Source organism: Lipophrys pholis (genome assembly GCF_963383615.2).
Source record: "Lipophrys pholis genome assembly, chromosome: 16".
NCBI lineage: Eukaryota > Metazoa > Chordata > Actinopteri > Blenniiformes > Blenniidae > Lipophrys > Lipophrys pholis.
Genome location: NC_137634.1, coordinates 20,384,269 through 20,405,556, shown reverse-complemented (window position 1 = coordinate 20,405,556; position 21,288 = coordinate 20,384,269). Strand labels below are relative to the sequence as shown.

General features: G+C 41.9%; 2 protein-coding genes across 3 annotated transcripts; both read right to left on the bottom strand.

Moving 5' to 3' along the window:
- Nucleotides 1–4,574: 4,574 nt before the first annotated feature.
- Nucleotides 4,575–8,723, bottom strand: LOC308122282 (coiled-coil domain-containing 92B-like). 2 transcript variants are annotated; one of them, XM_080484023.1, is made up of 4 exons: nucleotides 8,397–8,723; nucleotides 7,099–7,251; nucleotides 6,960–7,007; nucleotides 4,575–5,776 (listed from the first exon to the last, which is right to left on the bottom strand). In XM_080484023.1, exons 1-4 carry the CDS (start codon nucleotides 8,584–8,586, stop codon nucleotides 5,046–5,048), a joined length of 1,122 nt encoding a protein of 373 aa, XP_080340149.1. In that variant the 5' UTR covers nucleotides 8,587–8,723; the 3' UTR covers nucleotides 4,575–5,045. The 2 variants fall into 2 exon arrangements, with proteins under 2 accessions (XP_080340149.1, XP_080340150.1); XM_080484024.1 differs by having other exon boundaries at nucleotides 7,099–7,294; nucleotides 8,397–8,693.
- Nucleotides 8,724–12,186: 3,463 nt separating this feature from the next.
- On the bottom strand, nucleotides 12,187–21,244 carry LOC308121350 (F-box only protein 40-like). Its single transcript, XM_080482531.1, has 9 exons — nucleotides 21,173–21,244; nucleotides 19,910–19,945; nucleotides 18,523–19,090; nucleotides 17,142–17,662; nucleotides 16,204–16,383; nucleotides 15,684–15,925; nucleotides 15,023–15,154; nucleotides 12,578–12,896; nucleotides 12,187–12,500 (listed from the first exon to the last, which is right to left on the bottom strand). The coding sequence occupies exons 2-9, from the start codon at nucleotides 19,910–19,912 to the stop codon at nucleotides 12,291–12,293; spliced, it is 2,175 nt and encodes a 724-aa protein (XP_080338657.1). The 5' UTR covers nucleotides 19,913–19,945; nucleotides 21,173–21,244; the 3' UTR covers nucleotides 12,187–12,290.
- Between the last annotated feature and the right edge of the window lie 44 nt (nucleotides 21,245–21,288).

The window sequence follows — 21,288 nt, the reverse complement described above, 5'->3', positions numbered from 1 at the left end:
TCTTTCACTGGATTAACAGATTTGTGGTTTTTTTTTTCACTTTCATCAGTTCTGGACCAAAACCTGCTCCAGATGTGACACTGAGTGTGATTTTGTAATAAAGGTTATATTTCATTAGAAACAGACGAAGTAGACTTCTATTGCTCGACACCAACGGGTGATTCTGTCAATGGACAGCAGAGCAACAACTCGTTGGACAGTCGCCGTCAATCAGGCTGCAATTTCAGCTCAAAATGACTTGAAATGATTCTTCCTGACACCACAGGGATTTGAACTCTGCAGGACAATGTGCTCAGAAAAGCTCTGCTGAAGAGGCTGGAGAAAATACAGGACTGTATTGAATTACTGCTTCAACGGCATTTTAGATGCAGGGAACAATTTCTTTGAACTACTTTATTCATAATGACAAACTGTCAACATGATTAGGAATGAGATGTTTACTTTAAGAATCTGTATTCATAATGACACATTATGAATGGGGAATTGACAAATTATCACAAGTGAATTAATTGAAATCGTGCTCTTACAGACACTGTTTGGAGGCCATGAGAGGAATAATTCAAGTATCATTTCCAAGTGAGGAGGGTTCTTATTGTAAAATATATTGTGTAAAAAGTGTTGTTTCATTTAGGTAGTTTTTATTGAAAGCCATTGTTTGGACAGTTCATTCTTAAAATGACCATTTTTCTGGGACATGTTTTACAGAAGTCACCTTTGTGTAGTTTTTCCCCAATTGTGTCGCATTTGATGATGGTTTGTTTTTCCAGAATAATGTTTTTTGTAAATATCTTTGGTGGGTCTTCTCCCACAGCAGACCACAAGACGTCACTATCTACTTCAAAAACAGTTATTTTATTTGAATTAATTAATAAGAATAAAAAGAATGAAGACAAACAATTCAATTCAATACAGAACAAAGGTTTTTTTTAAAATTCCTGAATAAAAGGTGTTTATTGTGCAGGAGGAACCTGGTACGTCATTTTTAAGTCATTTGGTTGTTTTCCAGCAAGGTGTAGCTTTTCTGTGGATCAAACGTTTCAAAAAGGAACATTAAGCTGCAAATAACCACACATGACACAAACATTCCTTCTATTTAACAAACAACATCAATATAATGAACAGTGTTGGAGCCATTATACATGTTAATCCATGCTTTCTCCGTTTACCTTTTCACTGGCCATATGTGCAGTTCTTATGTTCACCCACTAGATGAAGCTCAGGTCAATTTAATGAGGAGATAAAGCAACAGGTAATGAGGTCAGGTGAGGAATAGAGAGCAGAGTGATCTTTATGTGACAGAGGGTCCGATGTAAAGTTTATTCATTCATTCATTCATTTTCTTCCGCTTATCCGTTTCCGGGTCGCGGGGGTGACAGTCTGAGCACTGTCACCCAGACCACAATGCACCGATTAAGAATCTTCCTGCAGGTGGTGAGCCCACGGGAAGGTGACGCCCGGCGTGGGACACAAACCCACTACCCCTGAGATTGTGAGTCTCATGCTCTACCAACTGAGCTAGCCAGGGGTTTAAAGTTTATTCATTGTCATTAATTTTACCCATTATAATGTTTTTTTATGTTTGAAATAACTCACAATGAACTACAAAACAACTGTCTTCTGAGTATTGATGATTATTCTACATATTATTATATAGCTTTTTTTTTTTAATTTATCAATGACAGGCACAGGTTGTAATTTTCATCAATAATTCCATAACCAGTGGTTGGTCAGGAGCCAGACCCACTGCTGAACAACCATTGGAGCAATTTGGGGTTCAGTGTCTTGCTCAAGGACACTTTCACAAGTGAACGCAGTGAGAAGTGGACTCAAACCCTCAACCATCCGATTGCAAGCTGAGCACTCTACCGACCGAGCCCAGAGCTACCCTGGAAAGAAAACCTGGAAGTAATAGAAATATAGGATAAATGATCATTTTGTTAAATTCAGTAACTCATCTTGGATGACAAGTGGATGAGAGCAGTAGGAAGCACAGACACCGTGTTTCAGTCCACTCACACTGTTTTATCTCTCCATCTGCAGTGGACAACATTTTCTAGAAACACCATGACCCAGGAGAGGCTTAATGCACTGGCCATGCTCTCCGTGGAAAAGAGACTTGTTTGGGAAATGACAGATTTCAATCAGAAAGTGATTGAAAAGTTTGCTGGCCTGAAGGAGAGGAGAGCAAAATTTATGTTTAAGTAGTTTATTGTTTTGTTGTAATAGCCCCTCCCAATTTTTTTTTTTTTACCACCAGCCGCCACTGTTAATAAATAGTCTCAAACCGTTTACTATTAAAAAACTTCATTTGAAAATAACTGGGATCAAATACCCACAAGAGGAAAAAAAAAAAAAGAGTGGACCCTCAAGATGTAACACTCACACCAAGAGTCAATGGAGAAGTATTCACAGGGGCTTAAAAAATCCACAAGACACAATCCACTTGCCATTGCACGAAACTAACAGCGGGACCGTGCATCTGCAACCAAATAGTCCTTCACCGCGAATGCGTATGATGACAAAAGTAAATTCCTGTCAGCTGCAAGATCGATCCACAAGCCAAGGGTCTTGGTGGGAATGCAATCAAGAAACAACACAGGACCTCGCAAGACATGACGCAGCGAGCACGGGGCCCTGACCAGAAGCGACTCAGTGTGATCAAAAGCATTCTAACATGCATCAGACCAACAAAAGCAAGTTCAGGGCCGACGAGATCAAATTATTTAACTCAAACCTTTCTCGAGTCAATGCCAATGCAAAGCCATCCTCACCAGTTGGTGCTGAATTGGACAGCTCCTGTCTTCTGTCACTAAAGAGATGCGACGTGAGGAGTATCCATCACCAGAGACACTGGACACATCACCAGTCACAGCATTCCCCTCAGATACAGAAACGGCGCACCAGACAAAGACAAAAACAAACACCCCTTTAAAATACTTTTTTCACACCTTCAAAATAAAATTGACCCACAGTGCGTGGCGTCACTGATTAAATAAACGAAGAACATCTTTCCTTTCTCTTCATTATCCGTCATACTGTTGTGTTTGAAACTTAAAACACTCAGAAATATTGTGTTTTACATCTGATTGCCTCGAGGCCTTATGATATTCTCCACACTGTGCACTTGAACATAAAAAAGTGATGATCACCTCTTTCATTGAATTTTGAGTGTTTTAATCAACCTTGTTACACCCGTGGTGTTCCCGGTCAAAAGTGCCTGCCATAGGTAATGAATGGGTATCCAGACGATATTCATCCATAATGATCCTCCCACGTGAACCAACTTTCTGATGAAGCAATGTATTCACACAGACCTCATATATTTAGCTTGATGTTTGCCTTGCACTCCTTTGACTCTGAGCACAATGAGTAGGCGACTGACCAACTTTTTAGACATGATGAAGAGAGCACTGAAATTGAACCAGAGATAGAGGAGGATGTCTCGGAAGTGGAAGACAACACAGAAACTGATCCAGTCTTTGAGGAGACTGACCAGTCAACAGATGGAGAGGGAGAGGCACCTGAAGAACAGGCACCTGAGGAGACATTCCAGTCCAAGAGTGGACACTTGCTCTGGTCTTCATCCCCCCAGGACAGAGGAAGTAGAGCGAGAGTGGAAAACATCATAAAGATGACGCCAGGGCCAACATGGTATGCGACATCTTGTGTGGATGGCATCAAGTCCAGCTTTCAACTCTTTTTACCAGAGTCTATTGAGGGAATGATTCTGGAGATGACAAACCTGGGGGGGAAGCGTGTGTCACACGCACACAAACACACACACGACTTCATGTTGAGGTTGGTCTTTGTTATTTTTTACATTTCATGTTCATTTTGTAATACATTTTCAGTGCCTATTTGTATTTTCACTGCAGTTATTTTATGTCTAATTCTATAAATTCACGTTAAACACTACTTTGAGACATTGTTCCCAGCTAAAGAATGTTGACTAAAAATTTGGTGGGGAAAAATGTTTTTTGTGCTAAACAGTTAAAACAGACCGGTCAATTTTGACAGGGCACACTAAAGTAAGGGGCGAGAGGTGAACATGACAGGAGGGTTAAGAAACTTTTAGGCTCCTTAAAAGTCCTCCTCACTACTTTTAGTGGTTTTCCACCTTTGGAGCTCTCTTAGGGCTTAAGATGCTTTGTGAATTACTTTTATCTTAGTAAGGAAAAATTCTGAGAAAAATCTTAAATTTCGAAGAATTCTAAGATTTTTCTTAAGAGTGACGTCACGAAGAGCTACTTTTGGCCTTAGGATGCTTTGTGAATACGGGTACTGGTGTTTTGGTTGATCATATCAGAATAAAGAGAGCTGAGAGGTTCAACCAGACATGTTTTTGTGGTTTGAAAGTAATAAAAAAATGGAAACAACTTTTCTTGAGTTGTAGAAATGAATGGTGAAAAGAATACTATTAAATATAACCTGCCCAGGGCGTACCCTGCATTATCCCACAGCTGCAAGTCAGATAAAGCTTAATAGATAACAAAGAAGTATTTTCCATGAGTTGCATATGTTAGCCTGACAAGTGAAAAACTCTTAATGAAAACAGAAAACACGACCCCAGAAATGCCGTTTTGCCAATATTAGGCACATTGCATGAATTTAATAAAGTGCAAATCATACAAAATGTCCCTAAGCCTTTCTGAGTGACTCTCTGAACCTGGAGTATGGCTAGTGCAGTGAAACAGCAGATGGCCACTTTGAACGACAGGGTGTTAAGTGTTCATGGAACCAGGCTACTAAATATAGGCGAAAACTGTGATCAACAGTGTTACAATTAAAAGGCATTCACCAGTCTCTCTTCTTTTCCTTTTTAGGCCCATTTCTTCAGTTTCCCTCACAGTACATTACTTTGCTTATGTATATAAGTTGGTTCACGCACTTCTGTGCAACTAACTCTAAATATGTAACTCACTTCCTGGAATCTACAGACAATCACAAGGCTACATCTCTCTCATCTGAACTTTCTTCTAGAAAAGCTGCATCAGATGTCGGCCGGCCGAGAGCCGCTGGGAGACAACGCCGCCTCCCCGTCTGTGTCACAGAGCAGTTTCTCCCTCTCCGGCGCCCATGTCCACCCTCCTGTGCACCCTACTGTCGTCTATGTCCTCCCACTCGTCCTCCAGCCCGTCGTCGTCCTGATTTTGGACGGGCTGGTTGAGGCGGAGGAGGCGGTACCTGAGGGGCACGAGGAAGAGGGCGGGATCAGGCATGGAGTGTGGCCTCTGTGGTGATGTCACTCTCTCCTGCGGAATGCAAGCTCTGACCCGCTCCTCCCTCACGCTGAGACGCCTCCTGTGTCTCGCTGATGAGTGGCTGGGAGGAGGAGGGGGAGGAGGAGGAGGCGGAGACAGGAGCCAGTTCGAACCTTCGCCATCGCCGTCTTCCTCTTCCTCGTCGTCGTCTCCTTCCTCCTCTGCCTCTCCTCCCTCGTCCCCCTGCACTCCAGCTCCGTCCGCCATCTCTGCAGCGGAGTCCGTCCTCTGCCTCTGCTGGAACAGTTTTAGCCGGGCGGTGTGCAGCTCGTGGCAGAGGGTGGTGGTGGTCACATTTTGCCGTTGCAGCTCACGACTCAGCAGCGTGATCTTGTGGCTGCGACGCTTCAGCTCCTCCAGGAAGTGCCGCTCCTCTTCCCTGAGGTTCCTTCCTAGCGCAGATGCTCGTGCGCGTCCGGCGCGCAGCTCCCCGCGTGCAGCGAGCATCATGCAGTGCTGATCCTCCAGGAGGCGCTCCGCAGCCTCACAGCGCGCTGCCAGCTCTGCTTCTTCCTCTGAGACACACACATTAACATATAATTTGCACAAAACTACACAACGGGAAATTCCAGTGCTATAAAAATGACTGTAAATGTGTTTTTCTATGATCAATACCACTTTCTTCAGTTTTATCTACCCCTGCCGCAATTAACTTGGAAGAGTTTAGTCATGCATACACATTCTACTGACCCAACTAACAATATCAATGCTACAGTCCAGCATATTTCTAAAGTCTGCACATTTTTCTATAAGGAACTCAATGTTGATCATTTATGGACTGATGAGTTTCGCTGTAGAAACCTGAACGTTACTGTATAAGTGAGAGGCTGCCTCTCAAGGCTGTTTCCTTGGTAGATGGTATTTTCTGAGACATTACATGATCAAATCCTTCTTGAGGACTCTTCCAAGGATCATTCCTGCTCCTCTCAAAGACATTTCAAGTATGCATTAGGTGGATGCCGTGCATTCTTAAAACATCCACAATCTGAAATGCATGTTTTCAAAGACATGCACAACAAAGGGGCCGGTCAGCTGGTAGGAATAATGCTCAAACTGATTGCAATTCATCAATACAATAGAACACAATAGACTTTCCGATCTAAGAGTGATAAAAATCCATTAACTGTGTCATAGAGTATAGCAGTTAAATTACTAATTTGTCGACAAATTCTATACATTTATACATCTGACATTGTCTTTGTCATTGAAAGCAGAATCGCTCAGTTGTATGACAATGTCAACATGGAAACTTTGTTAAATATGGAGAGATTATATAAAAAAATTCCATGATGGTGTAGTAGTTAGCACTCTCTCACTCCTGTGTGGAGTTTGCAAGTTCTCCCTGTGCGGGTTTTTGTTTTCTCTGTACTCAGGCTTCTTCTAAACTTAGATTTAAATTTAAATGTACATACATGACTGTCTCACTGTGCTTTGTGATGGACCTGTCTTGAGGGTTTGCTGCTTCAGTCAGCTGAGATTCGCTGCAGCATCCTGTGACACTGACTTATATAAAGCCAATGCAAATTTCATCAAGGTAAAAACTTAACCTGCCTTTTAACAGTAAAATTGGTATGTGTTGTAACTGTATGCATGTGAACTCCAGACCACCTCTGCACAGCTTTGGAACATCACTATAAATATAACATTTCTCCCACATATCACTTTCTCCATCATCAGCAAGGAGTTGTAATTCCTTACCCGCTGTGTTTCTGTCGGGAAACCTGGAGTCCAGCTCACAGCTCAGCTCTGCAGACAAGAGGAGCCAAAAGCAGGTAAGACAGAAAAGTCGAGGTGACACACACACAGACAGGAGGAGCTGTAAAGTGAGGTGACTTGCCGTGACAGCGCCTCTTCAGGTGTGTGATCTCCAGCTGCAGGCCGGTCAACATGGCCAGGTGCTCCTGCTTCAGGAAGGCGATGCCGCGCTCCACGGTGGCCACCTGCTGCTCCAATCTCCCTGCATCCATGGCCGAGCCGACACACACACAACCTGCACACACACGTTGGCCGCTGGATGTCTCAGGAAGCGACAGCTGTTTGCATTAAAACCCCACTTTACACACAGCAAAACAGTGCGTTTGGATATTTGGGGAGTCAAACATACGTCAAAACCGGACTGTCAGAGGGTTCAAGCAGGCCCAGAGGACAGCAGTGCAAAGAGAGAACAATAACTCACTATTATGAATGAAAGTGACTGCTGCACATAATTTATTCACTACAATCACACTGTTTTACTCAAAGTAGCAGAAGTAAAACAACATTGACAACAAAGCTAAGAGAAAAAAACTAAAATATCAAGTGCATTTCAATATCACTATATGTAACAGAAATATATCATTTTATCTTAAAAAAATTTAATTTTTTAAAAGAAAACATAATTATAACTCAAGGCCGACATTTTTAGGTATTTGTTTTAATTGTCAAATAAAAGGATTAACAATAGAATTACAATAAAGAGATCAATGAGCAGTAAGAGACAGCTGCCTCAGTGTACTAGCAATGATATCAGAGCCACATGCGAGGTTGAATTTGAGCAAAAATATGCTGAAGGCTGCAGAAATTTGAACATTAACCTGAAGAGAGACACGTGGCAGAGACATTTCAGATCATGCAGCACATTTTGCAAATAAATCACAAAAGTCACGTCATTTTTTTCTGTAAAGATTCAACCAAAATCTTTTTGTGCATTAGAAGGTTTGTTAAAGACAAAATGCTGAAACTGGACATTTCCTTCTTACAATAATAACAATTTGTTATGATCATCTGGAAACATTTGCAATGGTCAATATTTATAGATTTTTGGTGTTTTATCTTACAGATCCAGCTGCCTTGAGATCAATTTGAGCTGCATGTGCCCCCTCCCTACCCCCAAAACTAAAATGTGATTGACACCCCTGTGGGCATCCTCCTCTATGAATATACAGTAGAAACAAGTCATTTAACCTGCTGTACATCTCACTGTATTTCAATGCGACACCCCACAACTACCATACGGTGTTTCTGCAGGAGCTTTGACGGGCAACTCTTTTGCAAAATGATTGCACTGCAGAACCCTCTGTGTCCATCCAATGTCGTTCATGGTGAGATTTGTGCACAGCGGGTCACCTGTAACTGTGCACGCCGGTCGTGGCCTACCGTGATCCTGCAGCGGCGTCCCGTCAACCACCGCTCCCCTCCCCCGGAGCTTCCGATCACACCGGCTCCGGTTCTCGGTCCTCTCTGCAGCACCACACCGAGAAAACAAAAGAGCTGTGCAAAGCGATCGGTGTGCAAAAAATAAAGATTCTCCTTTTCTGTTGCGTTTATGTTGCCCGCTGCCGTCCATGCGTTTTCTCTCTCTCTCTCTCTCTTCTTAATTTGTGAATGAATCCTGCAGCAGCCGCAGAAATAACCTCCTCATAACCTTCTGCTTTTACGTGCAAGATTCACAACAAAGCGTCAGTATGAGGATCGACCAGTGCCACAGAGCAGGAGGAGGAGGAGGAGGAGGAAGAGGAAGAGGAGGAGCCTGGTGGAAACCATGCTGCTCCCCGCTGCCAACAGAAAAGAGGTCACATTTTAATTTACTAATTAATATATTCCTCAATATGTCACTGAAGTCTGATTCCATCTCTGCAGTTGAATCACATGGCATGAGTGATGGAGTGAATCTGTTGAAAGTTGTAATCAAATAAAGTGTGAATGAGTATATGTGGTGGCTTGAGATCAGAAGGTTGCCGGTTTGATTCCCCATTGCCCTTATTGAAGTGTCCTTGAGCAAGACATTGAATGCCAAACTGCGCCCAATGCATGGATGTGCTGTAGCACCATATATGTGGCAGCCATGTTCTTTAAGGTGGAGGGAACTGAACTGACCACATTTTTGCAACTAGTTTAAAAAAAAAAAAGGTAATCAATAAAATAACGTTTTGTTTCGGCTTTTCCTCACCCAGAGACACAGATAGCCACGCCACATTACTACGGGACCCCAGCGGGTCCGGGAAAAACCTTTTTATGTAAAATAATTGTTCACACGTGATGGATTCTGTGCATTTTCAAAAGACGTGCAATAAACTGCAGAAAATAATAACATTAAATTTGTTGAGGGACTCCCTGTTTCATTTGAAAATGCAGACCTGTTTCCTCCTGGGTGAAGTCACCTGGTTGTACTTGATATCATTTTCCAAGCCTCCGCTAATCCAGATGTCTTGAAAATTTTTACACAGTACAGACGTCACAGAAACATGAGTGTCACGATGCTGACTTGGAATGTATTTCATCAAGGTAAACACAGTCGTACCATCAGCCTGAACAGCGATTATTTGGTGATGTTTAAATATCTGAGACAAATTCCAGACAATGATACTGGCTCATCAGATTTCCCCTTCAAATAAGTTTTTCTTAGAGTTTTCAAGATGCCACTCAAGATCCACATGGTTATTTAATCATCGACCTCACACCTTCCTGCCCAGACCAGTACAGACTGAGGGCAGGTGTATTTCCACAAGTCATGTCTACGCGGATAAAGAGAAACGCCCCATTATTGAAAGCTCTGTACCACTCCTCCTCTCAGAAACGTAAAGACGTACTCGCCCACTGCTCCTCCGATTTTCTGCAAACTCTATGCGAAATTGCTTTTAAACTTCTCAAAGGGAACATTCCTTTATCACCCCCTCAATTTAAAAAACAGATGACAGGAAAAAAAATCTAACTTCTACCTGATAAGACCTGTTTAAAACCTAAACAGGGGTAGCTGCCACCGACAGTCTGATACTGAATAAGATCATTGTAGACAAAGAGGTTATAAATGGGTATGGGGCTGAACGGTTGGAGAGTGTCCACCAATCGTACGCCTTCAATCCGAGCATATATGCAGACGTGCAGAGGTCCGTAACTTGTCTGTAACTTGCTTGTGTTGTTTTTAAACGTACAGGCCTTGACCCAGCTGTTGAATATTTCAGGCCAGTTTTTCCAACGTACCAAAACCTGTTTTTCTGCCCGCACAGTACATCTATTTCAAATTTCCTCCACTTGGTAAGTCCTGTCTTCAGTCATTTTCACTTTTTGTAGCTCCGCCTCATAGAACGACTCGTTGATAAGTTCTCCGTCATAATCTTCGAGTTTGTATACGGGCGGTGTACGGGGATGTAATCTGACACGGTAAACACTTCATCCGTAAAACTTTGTTCATATTTTTTTATCGAATGTTCCTCTCAGTCTGAATATGCTGACAAGGTCACCCGCCTTAAATCTAAACTGTTACTTTTGACCTCTATGACCGGTAGGTGTGCCGTACAGGTTGCGAAACACTTGGAGGGTATTTTCAGAAGTCATGTCCGTTGGAGCCATTTTCACTCTACTACGATAACTATGGTTGCTGCTTTTCACTCAGTCTTGCAAGACCTCGAGGTAACGTCGGGTGTTGTGAGCCGTAAAATATCTCCACATTCTAGTTTTCAATGTACGGTTAAATCTTTCCACCATAGAAGCCTTTAGATCGCAGGCCGTGCAGAAATGTTTGATTCTTGGTTTCTTCATCAGAATCTTAAAATTCTTGTTAAAAAAATTTTTCCTGGCGTCTGTTTGTAGTTTTTCAGGTTTTTGACCTTCACGAAAGATGGACTTGAAAGCCTGCTCGACCTCACTACCGGTCTTCTTCTTCAAAGCACGCACATAGGCCATTTTTGAAAGGAATAGCACCGGAATGTAATAAGCTTTTTTCATGACCCGTTTCTCAGCCATCTTACCTTCCGTAGTTTCAAAAGTTTAACTAACTGAATGTGTGAGGGAAAGATACTTTATTGAAAAACAGCTAGAGAATATATGTACCCATAAAGTTTTAGTTTTCTTAATTAAGTATTTGCAAATCCCCCCTCCCTAACCGCGGACCTTTCCTCGTCTTTCTCCCTCCTCCTCCTACCACCCCCTCTCGTCCTTCTTCCTCTCCTCATCTTCCTCCCTCCTCCTCCCACCACCCCCTCCCATCCTTCTTCCTCTCCTCGTTTTCCTCCCTCCTCCTCCTGCATCAAACATTCATTCATTCATTCATTTTCTTCCGCTTATCCGTTTCCGGGTCGCGGGGGTGGCAGTTTGAGCACCGTCACCCAGGTCACAATGCACCGATTAAGAACCTTCCTGCAGGTGGTGAGCCCACGGGAAGGTGGCGCCCGGCGTGGGACACAAACCCACTACCCTGAGATTGTGAGTCTCATGCTCTACCAACTGAGCTAGCCGGGGACACGCCTGCGTCAAACAATAAAAAAAAAAAAAATTTGACTTTAATTAGGGAGGCCATAAATCACTTAGTTTGACATATAATACATAGTTATATTATTGTGGCTGATGTGGGAGGTGTCTGCTCAGTCTGCCTCGAGAAAACCTTGGTGTGTGTTTGGACTAGTTACTGTGATCGATTGAACTGGGCTCCACTCCGATCTCTGAGTGTGTGAATTTTAGTTAAACTTTAGTCAACCTGAACCTTTTGTCCAGCGGTTTGGTCAAGGTACCAGCTGTTTTAGATTGAGTTACACGATTTGTTTATTTCCTTTTTACCACTTGTGTTTAGTAAATTTGCATTAGTTGAAACTTTAGTTAAAGGCGAAGCTGCCTTTTTGTTATATTAAATCAATCATTGTATAGTTAGTTATGGGCATTACATGTTTGTCCCTCCTTTGTTGTATCGTTATTGTGTCTTGGTTCTCTGTTTGATTATTGTAAACCTGAGAACTACAAATAAAATCCTCACTTCACCCAAACTCACCTGGTGCTTGTTACTTCCTACACCTACATCCTTCTCCTCGCAGAGCCGGGTGGTAACAAATACAGAAAAAGAACCTTTTTTTCACTGTATCACTATTATTCTGTACTTTATTCACTCAATTGTAACTAACACATTTGTTGCAATAAAACATTGTTGCAGCAAATAAATCAAACTAATACACAATGTGAAGTTTTTTATAGATTTTATTGATACTGTGACACGTACTGATAAGATCAGTGCAATGCAGCACAAAAACTACTGCAGGTTGTACGATGGCATAAAGAGCTTCATTATTCCAATCCTTCTCTTGTGAAATGGTCGACCAGGCTGAGGGTCTCCTGGCTGCTCCTCTGTTTCTCACTCATGCTGGGGAGGAGAACCGGCCCGCTGTGTACCGACGTCTCGTAGTAAGGACAGACCTTCAGATGAGCAGATATCGGAGCAACATCTGCCATGAGCCACGAATCCACAGAGGAGAACAGATGACTGAACTGCCACACCTGCAGGGGACAGAGGCAGAGTCAGGACGGGAAACACGGAGGATCAGGGCTTGTGATGAAGACTGAGGCTTTCTCACAGGCTTTGACGTCCATGTGGCTCCTCGGTGAGAGGAGGTCTTCCTCTCCCAGAGGAGGGTGACCATCCCTCGGTCCTGCAGCAGAGACCAGCACACCTGCCTCATGAGGTGGGACACCAGAGCCAGCTGGGACAGGGACAAGCTGTCCAGGAAGCTGGCCATGTGGCACAGCACCTCGTAGGGCAGCGAGCTCAGGGAGTCCTCCCCTTCGCCTCCTCTTCCTCCTCCTCCTCCTCCTCCTACTCCTCCTCCTCTGGACGAGTTTTCATCCACCGCATATTTAATGGTTGGACGCAAGTTGAAACTCCTTAGTTCCTGGCTGTTGGGAAACAAAAGTTCAATTAGTTTGTTTACACAGCACTAATAGCAATGCAGTCATCATGCAGCTCACTGAATATCTCACATGAGTAAACATTGGCCACAATGTAGAGAAACCAAAAGAACCTGAAGATGCCCTGAAAGTGAAGATTTCATCCAGTAAGGCAAACTGTTTCCACCTGACCAACTTTAATACTATGACATTTACAGGGTTAGACTCCATGGCACTCCTTTATGTTTGATACAAACTGTCAAGTCAATATCAAACAGATTGAATAAAGTGAAATAAATAAAAGTGCATCATGTCTTACAGTGTTTCCAACTTTAAATGCTTTCAGGATTTGTTCTACAAATTGTCACTTGGTGCAAAAATAGCTCAGAGAGAGAGAGAGAGAGAGAGAGCGAGAGAGAGAGAGAGAGAGAGAGAGAGAGAGAGAGAGAGAAACTCTGAATCGGAACATTATCTTTGCAAAATCAAATAAGACTCACGGTGCAACTCAACAGCTGTATGGTCACTGCTCATCTCACACAGACAGAAAAAAAAATTATTGTTGCTGCGCCCATCCTACAATAGCCTCGAGTCCTCTCTGCGGGACACGCACCTCTATTTACCATTGCACTAAAGAATGTACAATCTGAGTTAGTAGATTCAGATTATGTCTGAATTTATCCTCAACACATCATATTGTATCAAAAGAGGAAAATCTGTGTGTAGAAAATACAAATAAGACATCAACTGCATTTTTCATAATAAAATGTGCTATTTCCGACTGAGAGTTGGAACATTTTACAACAGTGAGACACAGAACTGAACCACAATGCAGCAGTGATTAGCATTCACAAAAACTGGTTGGATTGTAATAACATGCATGCTGAAGCCTGCAGAAACTGTGCAGCCAATTAAAATGACAAGCATTGCCAACATCGTTGTAAGGATAATCACTGTGGCTGATCGGATCTCAGATTGGACAGTTTGTGTCATTGGTGGTGTCAACATGTTCATTATAGCTTTTATTAAAAAGATTTTTTTTAAAAGTCCCTGTTAGATTTTCCTACAATTACTCAGTGACATAAATATTTTAACTGCTTTGCATAATTTTTGTGCTATTTTTAAACTATTTCTTGAAGTTATTTAGTCTCACATGGGTACAATTTATTTGTTTGGACGTATTTTTATGTCTTGAGTGTACGTGAAGAGAAAGTGCTCTGTGCTGATTTCGGTTAAAATCATTTCCATATTGTGGAAATTGAAAAGATTTTTTATTTAACACACAGCACACAGAATAATATATTGTTCCACGTAACTCAATTTATTTGTACTTTTCTGGATTGTTTGTGAACTGAAGTTGTGCAGCCTGAGCCCATCATTTGAAATAGTCTCAGGCAGCCACATGAGGGCAGCACATAAAGTAATGTGAATAGTCAGTTTGTTAAAATGCAAAAAAAAAATAAATAAATAAAAACAAAACAACAACCTGCCTTTAGATTTTGTTGAAGAAAAAACAATCTGCCAATAAAAGAATATATTTCATCTTTACAGTAATAATTTCTGGTTGTGTTTCCACCTTGTGGAGGTTTTATTGTCTCTTTCTTATTGTTTTGCGTCTCTTCCTTTGTGTCGGATCCTATTTTGGTCAATTTGGTGTCATTTGAAAGTTTTTAAATTTTAAACTTGTGTTCAGTTTAGGGGCCACATTTATTCTCAAATGGGCATGAAATGATAAACATGTGACCTGTAAATAACAACTCAATTTCCCCCCTGAGTTTTAGAGTCAAAAGTACAAGTAGACTTTAAAATTGGTCACTTTTTTTCTTATTTTCTTTTACAAAATCTGGTATGAAAAACTTGAAACTTCCTCCAAAAAAATGTCTATTTGGCAATTTATACATTTCACTGACTGAAACTTCTTGCAGGATGATTAACATTTAGATAGTTTGACATATCTGTCTGGACATTTTGAATTCTGTAAAGTTATATTGTGTCACATAAACTCACCACTGAATTTAGTTCATTGAAGTAACAAACAGCATATTTATGCCACGACTTTAGCATGCCTTCTCAGTCACGTTTTGTTGATTTGAAGTTGTGAAGTTAATAGAAATGAACATTTTGGGGAGTGAGCTCACTTGTAGATGACCGTGGCTTTATGTGTGGAGGGCTGAAACCTTCGCTGGCTGTAGGTGCATCCCAGGTAAGCCAGAGGGCATCTCTGCTCGAACCAGCCGCTCAGACAAGTCTGGATGTCACTGTGCACGTTTCTGGGAAATAGATCAAGCTTTCAGTGCGCACACTCAACATGAAACAATGAAACAAACATGAGCATCTGTCTAACTTCTAATTCATGTCAGGGTTTTGTTTTTGATATTTTCCCTCATTTAGTACATTTCACTGTTCAAAATCTGGAAGTGTAGAACTTTAAGAGTCTAGAAATGATGACCAAGGTGGGAGGAGTCCTTAAAAATACTGCTAATGCATCAGTGTAAACCTGCCCAAGGGAGCATTTGTGGTTAATTACTTGCTCTGTCCCGTCACAACCTGCTGCAGGTCCTTCTTGTTCTCCACTATAGAGCTGGAGAAGTGTACAGTGCAGCAGGAGGATCTTTATGACTGACGGATAACAATTAATTAGTAGGAGACGAGGGAGAGACTTTCTGAAGAAGTACAGTCTCTCAGAGATCAAGAAATCCAAAATCCACAACTCCATGTCAGTGTTAAAACCACAGCCTCACTCGACCCGTGTGATCCTGAAAAGGAAATATAGGAAAATATACTATGATCCTCACAGACCTGAAGTGTGCTGCAAACTCTTGGCGGTGGAAGGTGTGGCCGCAGAGGAAGGTGAAGACAGAGCTGCCTCTGTTGTGCCTGCTGTTCACGCTCTGCGCCTGCAGTTGCAGCTGCAGCTTCAGCGGTCGACCCTCCATCACCTCGACCAGCGTGGTCTTCCTCCTGAACGGAGCCGAGCGGAATGAGTGAGTCTGTGTTCCCACGTCGCAGTAGAGGCCGTCGGCCGCCTTCGGCTCGCTGACCTGTGTGGACACCAGGCAATCATCAAGTCCATCAGAGAGAGGAAGAGAATCACACTCATTCACTCTAGAGCCTCCGTTTACCTTAACAACCATGTTCTTTGACTGTGGAACCAAGCAGCATGACTTAAAAACCTCTACTGGCACAGGAAGAACGTGCAAACTCCACTCAGGACAAAGGAGTATGTGTGCAGTGATGCAATAAGGTTAACCTCTATTCTACATTCAGTATAAAATATATTCCTTGTTCATTCATGCTTTTTTTCAGTACTATTTTGTACCTTGTGACCCATGACCTCACTCTCAGCATAGCCCAACAGGGTGTCCGCTGCTTCGTCAGTGAACCACTCGTCTTCATCAGCCCTGAGGTCCGACGTGTCCACGCTGCGAGGTTCACTCTGAGCCCGCGAGGCCGTGTCGTACAGATGGACCCGCCGCCTGTAGTGATAGCTGTCTGGTACCTTACAGGAAGAAACACAGCGGAGGACAGTGAGCACATCCTGAGTGACTCACCATGTCATTTGCTCAGCACTATCTTTTTAGTTGTAATGACTAAAACGCAGTAAGTTAAAGCCATAACTGTGATTAAATTAGAAATATGGGCTTTGTCTGAGTGATTGCATCTACATTATAAGACTATTACCTATCGATTCGATTGTAATTTTATTTTTATTTTGTGTGAAGTAGGAAGTGCTCAGTACATGTTTGAGCACCAATTACGATGTAACAACACTCTGATGATCTATACCAGGGGTGTCAAACAAACATTTATTACTATTATTGCTATTATTATTATTGTTTGTTATTGTTATTATTATTATTATTATTATTATTATTATTATTATTATTATTATTATTATTATTATTAGTATTATTAGTATTATTATTATCAATAATAATAATAATAATAATAATAATAATAATAAGAAGAAGAAGAAGAAGAAGAAGAAGAAGAAGAAGAAGAGGATGCATGCAAATGGCTTCAAAATTTGTTGTAGATGTTCTTGTTTTGAACAATTCATTGTATTTTGCAATATTAAAATTGGCTTTTTGTTGAGATTGCAGTAATTTTAAGTACTGATTTTTGAAATTTGGAAAAATATACCTTATCAATACTTATACGTTACACCACAACAAAGAAAACCTTTGGAGTTTAAAGGCTATTATTCCATGATTTTACCGCTGATCTATGGTTTCCGATTAATAAACTTGAGATCACCTTAAAGGAGCGCAGGGTCTGGACTGGAATGGGCTCCAGGCTGCCGTAAACAAAGTCTTTATCTCTTGGGGTGCAGGCCTCGATTTGCCCAAAGGCGAGCAGCATACGGCCGTGATGCACCATGTACATGTTGTACTCCTGTGGGGTGAGGTCTTCCCTCAGGCGGTCCAGCACGCCCTCCTGCCACGGGGCCAGCCCCGTCTTGCTGGTGTCTGACAGGGGACCGTTTCTGTCAGAGCCGCCAAGTTCCTCCTTTGAATCCTCGCTGTCTATTTGTGTTTTCTCCTGTCTCTCAGCCTCCTCTGAACCTCTCTCACTCCGGGTCTTCTCCTTCTCATCCGGTTGTTTTGAATTGTTGAGTTTCTCCTCAGCGACGGTGCAGGCGCCTTTATCCATACTGAACATCATCTCGAACAGCTTGTGTTTTTCCACGTTGACGCCTAAACAGGGCCTCACACTCATCTGTGTGTGGTCCGTCTCCTCAGCAGCTTTAGTCTCACACACGTTGCTTTCATGGTGATCTGTGAGAAATAAAAGCACACACTGGATAAAAACAGAAAAGGAAAAACTACAGTTTAAAATATATGGACACTCAATCTTCCTATATGTGAAGATTTTGCATAAAACTTATGAGTGATTCTTGAATTTACAAAGCAACAAAAATATGGTTTTAATACACACTGAATGTGCATGATTTAAATCTTAGAAATAAAAGTATATTTAAGTGCATTTACTGTTACAACTTTGAGTAGTAGTTGTTTTGTACACCACATTGAATTACTTTATCAATAGCAGGCATTTGTTCTAATTTATCTGTGTTAACTATTCACATTTGAAGCACATTTCCATTTCTCAGCATATAAAAAGGACACTATTTCAAAATAAATAAAAAACTAAATTACATTTGAAACATAACACCATTGCAAGTTTTTTATATAACAAATTTATGTATAAAGCAAGAATATATTCTGTTAATATAAAAGTTATTGGCAACAAACGTACACATGAAATGGTCTTAGTATTATTGTGGACATACAGTACTCAGCATACCTGTATGTCTGCAGGCTAATGTTTTGTAATCTTATTATATCAACATTTCCAGCCAAAGCTGCCTGTTTTTAAGAATATAGAAACTTTATTGATGATTATACGTCTGTATTGAACCCTTCCTCTTCATAGTTAACCTTCTCACTGTACATTCTGGTAGCAGTGGGCTCCTAGGAAGCAATCCGACTTTAAGGGTCTTGCTCAGCAGCCCACAGTAGTGATTTGTTGGCAGTTGGATTTAAACTAGTGAACTTCTGAACACAAACTTGCTTCTCTAAACACTGTTTTGCAGTGTTGTTGACATGTGTTGGGTCAGAGCAGCACTTTCTATCACCTTCACTGGTCTCTTTGTTTTCAACGTCGTTCATCAGTCCTCCAACTGCTGACTCCTTCTTTTCTTCTTCATGTGTTTCGTCCTCCTCCTCCTCCTCCATCAGCTCTGGATAGAGGGGCTTCATCTTCAGGCGGCTGTAGAGCTCTGACTGATCCACCAAGGCCATGGCGAGGTCCAAAGCCTCCACCTGCTGCTCCTCTCTCTCCCGCAGCACGTTGTCCTTCAGGGCCTTGTCATTGTGTGGGTGGGTGTCGTCGGTGGGCCAGCGGAGCCAGTCCATGGAGCAGCACACCACGCTGGCCGGACAGGCCTGCAGGTGGGCCGCCCGTGAGGAGCGGGGCAGCTGGAGGGGGCAGCCGTACTCAGAGTTGATGCAGGGGACTCTGACGTTGGGGCAGAGCAGCAGGTGGTCCTCCTCCTTGCAGAGGTGGAAGAGAGCTCCGCAGTGCAGACGGCAGGGGGTGAGCGCACAGCTCACAGAGACCTCCACCCGGGTCCTGCAGCGCCGGCTGAAGCAGGAGTCACAGTGGACATGGCCTCTGGATCTGGAGACTCGAGATCGTTGACTCTGGTTTGGATTGAGGTGTGAAAGGAGAACAGAACAACACTGTTTACTTGAATGATTAAATAAATCACAAAGGTGCTGACCTGGGCCACATGGTGTCATAGAGGTTTCACCTCAAAGCTAAAGTATCCCTTATTTGAGTTCAGGCTTTTGGGACTTTCTGTGCACAGTGTCCATGAACATGATGTACAAGCTTTAGATGGACATTGTGTCAGGATTTAAATATCTGTTGCTGTGTCAATGTAAATTCATCTGGAACACATCAGGTAACTGACCAAGTGATGAAAATATGAAATTTATAGATGACAAATTGGCCATTTTGAAATATTTGTAGATCACTGATATATTACTGCAGTTATTCATTCTAACCGGATAAAGAATAGGTTTTAACCTTTTTACTAATTGTAGCTACTGGGCCTGTTCGTATCAATGAGAAATTTTCATCCAGTCCAACCAAAAGAAACATTATTCACAGCCTAATGGATTGATGTCAGAATAATTAATAATGGGCTGATATACCTTTTTAGTTTTTTCTTTCTTTTTTTTTTTTTAAGTATCGACACAAAGACGGTTCAGGGTTTGCAAAATCTGTTTGGATCAGATCCGACACCCTGGAACCCTTTGTTGGATGAAGCGGTATAGCAGATAGTTGGATGGATGACCTGACTGACCACTATGTCACATAATATGACTCAGTTCTACTCCACCAGGTTTGGGCCTGTAGCGACTGTGGGATGGGGTCCGTGTGAAATGAATACAAAATGATGGATGGATGGAATAATATAACATAATGTTAATTTAAAATGAACTGTCTCGACTTACCATATTCACAGGACGCAATCAGATGATTTTATTGTCCTGAAAAACACATAGAGACAATTTGACGCTGAAATCTGTGACATTGGTTCAAAACAGTGATTAACAGATAATAGAAATGGAAAATGTTTTTCTGCTTTGTGACTCCTGAAAATAGATTAATTTAATCTCACACATTGGGTTGAAGTCTGGGTCGGTCAGGCCTTTATGAAGAAGTGTGTATGTTCTTCCTGTGTACACATATGGGTTTCTCCACATACTTCAGTGTCCTCCTACGGTCAACAAACATACATTTTGAGGCAAATTGATGTCTGTAAGATGTTATTGTGAGTTTGTGTGTCTGTTTTCCTGTGATTGCCCTGTGATGGACAGACCTTTGCCCATAGTTATCTGGGCTCAGCTCCATCATCTTGCCCCTCTGATTTGATAAAGCGGTATAGAAGACGGATAAATAGATAGATGAGTGGATACTATAGAGAAGACGAATGAATAATCAAGTCAACTAAAGGAATCAGCAGTCATGTTTTCCAAGCATTAAACTCCACTGTGGTAAGACGCAGAGGTCAAAGTTGCCCATTGTTATTTTTAATCATTCATTTTCATGAAACATGAACATATTGTTCTTCTTCTTTGGAGATTTCTTTGTCCTGTTGATCCCATTACCTCATTGTGTCCTTCGAGGACCAGTAACTGCTAATCACAAAACAGCAGTTTCGCACTAATTCAACTGCATTTATTATAAATGCATTATAAATAAAAACACATTATGTGTCTCTGCAGCTCTGATATGTCCATCCATCTATCTTCTTTGTTGATCCGTCCAGTTCAGGGTCCTGGGCCACTGAAGCCATGAATCCCTGAACAGGTCACCAGTCCATCACAGGGCAAACACACAGAGACAGGCAACCACACACACAAGTCATCAGTTAACCTCACATGGACGTTTTGGACTGTGGGAGGAAACCTACACATACACTGGAAGAACATGCAAATCCCACACTGAAGAGCCTGGATTTGAAACCATGACTTTTGTACTATGAAGCGCAGCCCATCTCACATATACATACATTTAATTAAACATACAATGAAATAAAGGGCAGGCGCTTAAACTGTGTGTTGTTGTAACACACTGCTCAGAGCAACTCAAATGTCAAATTTCTACTTTTTACAATGGATCCCAGCTGTTTCAATGCACTTCACTCAATTTAGTTGAACAAAATCAAAGATTCTTTCCACAACAAGATCAAACTTTCTCACCAGGCGTCTTACCAGGCAGCCACCACAGACGAGTTGTGTTGTGTCTTTGGTTTTATAACTTTCCGTCTGCGTGTTCTTTAAACTGAAAGGTTAAAATTAGACAAGCACCACCGAGGAGGTTCAAGGGT

Excerpts from the sequence above, each read along its gene's own strand:
- LOC308122282 (XM_080484023.1), bottom strand. The coding sequence starts at position 8,586 with ATGGACGGCAGCGGGCAACATAAACGCAACAGAAAAGGAGAATCTTTA. Across the intron at positions 7,252-8,396 it reads GACGCCGCTGCAGGATCACG|GTTGTGTGTGTGTCGGCTCG; the intron begins GTAGGCCACGAC and ends GTGTGTGTGCAG. Across the intron at positions 7,008-7,098 it reads CCTGAAGAGGCGCTGTCACG|AGCTGAGCTGTGAGCTGGAC; the intron begins GCAAGTCACCTC and ends TCTTGTCTGCAG.
- LOC308121350 (XM_080482531.1), bottom strand. Across the intron at positions 15,926-16,203 it reads GTGAGGTCATGGGTCACAAG|GTCAGCGAGCCGAAGGCGGC; the intron begins GTACAAAATAGT and ends GTGTCCACACAG. Across the intron at positions 12,897-15,022 it reads AAAGCCACGGTCATCTACAA|CCAGGAACTAAGGAGTTTCA; the intron begins GTGAGCTCACTC and ends GTTTCCCAACAG.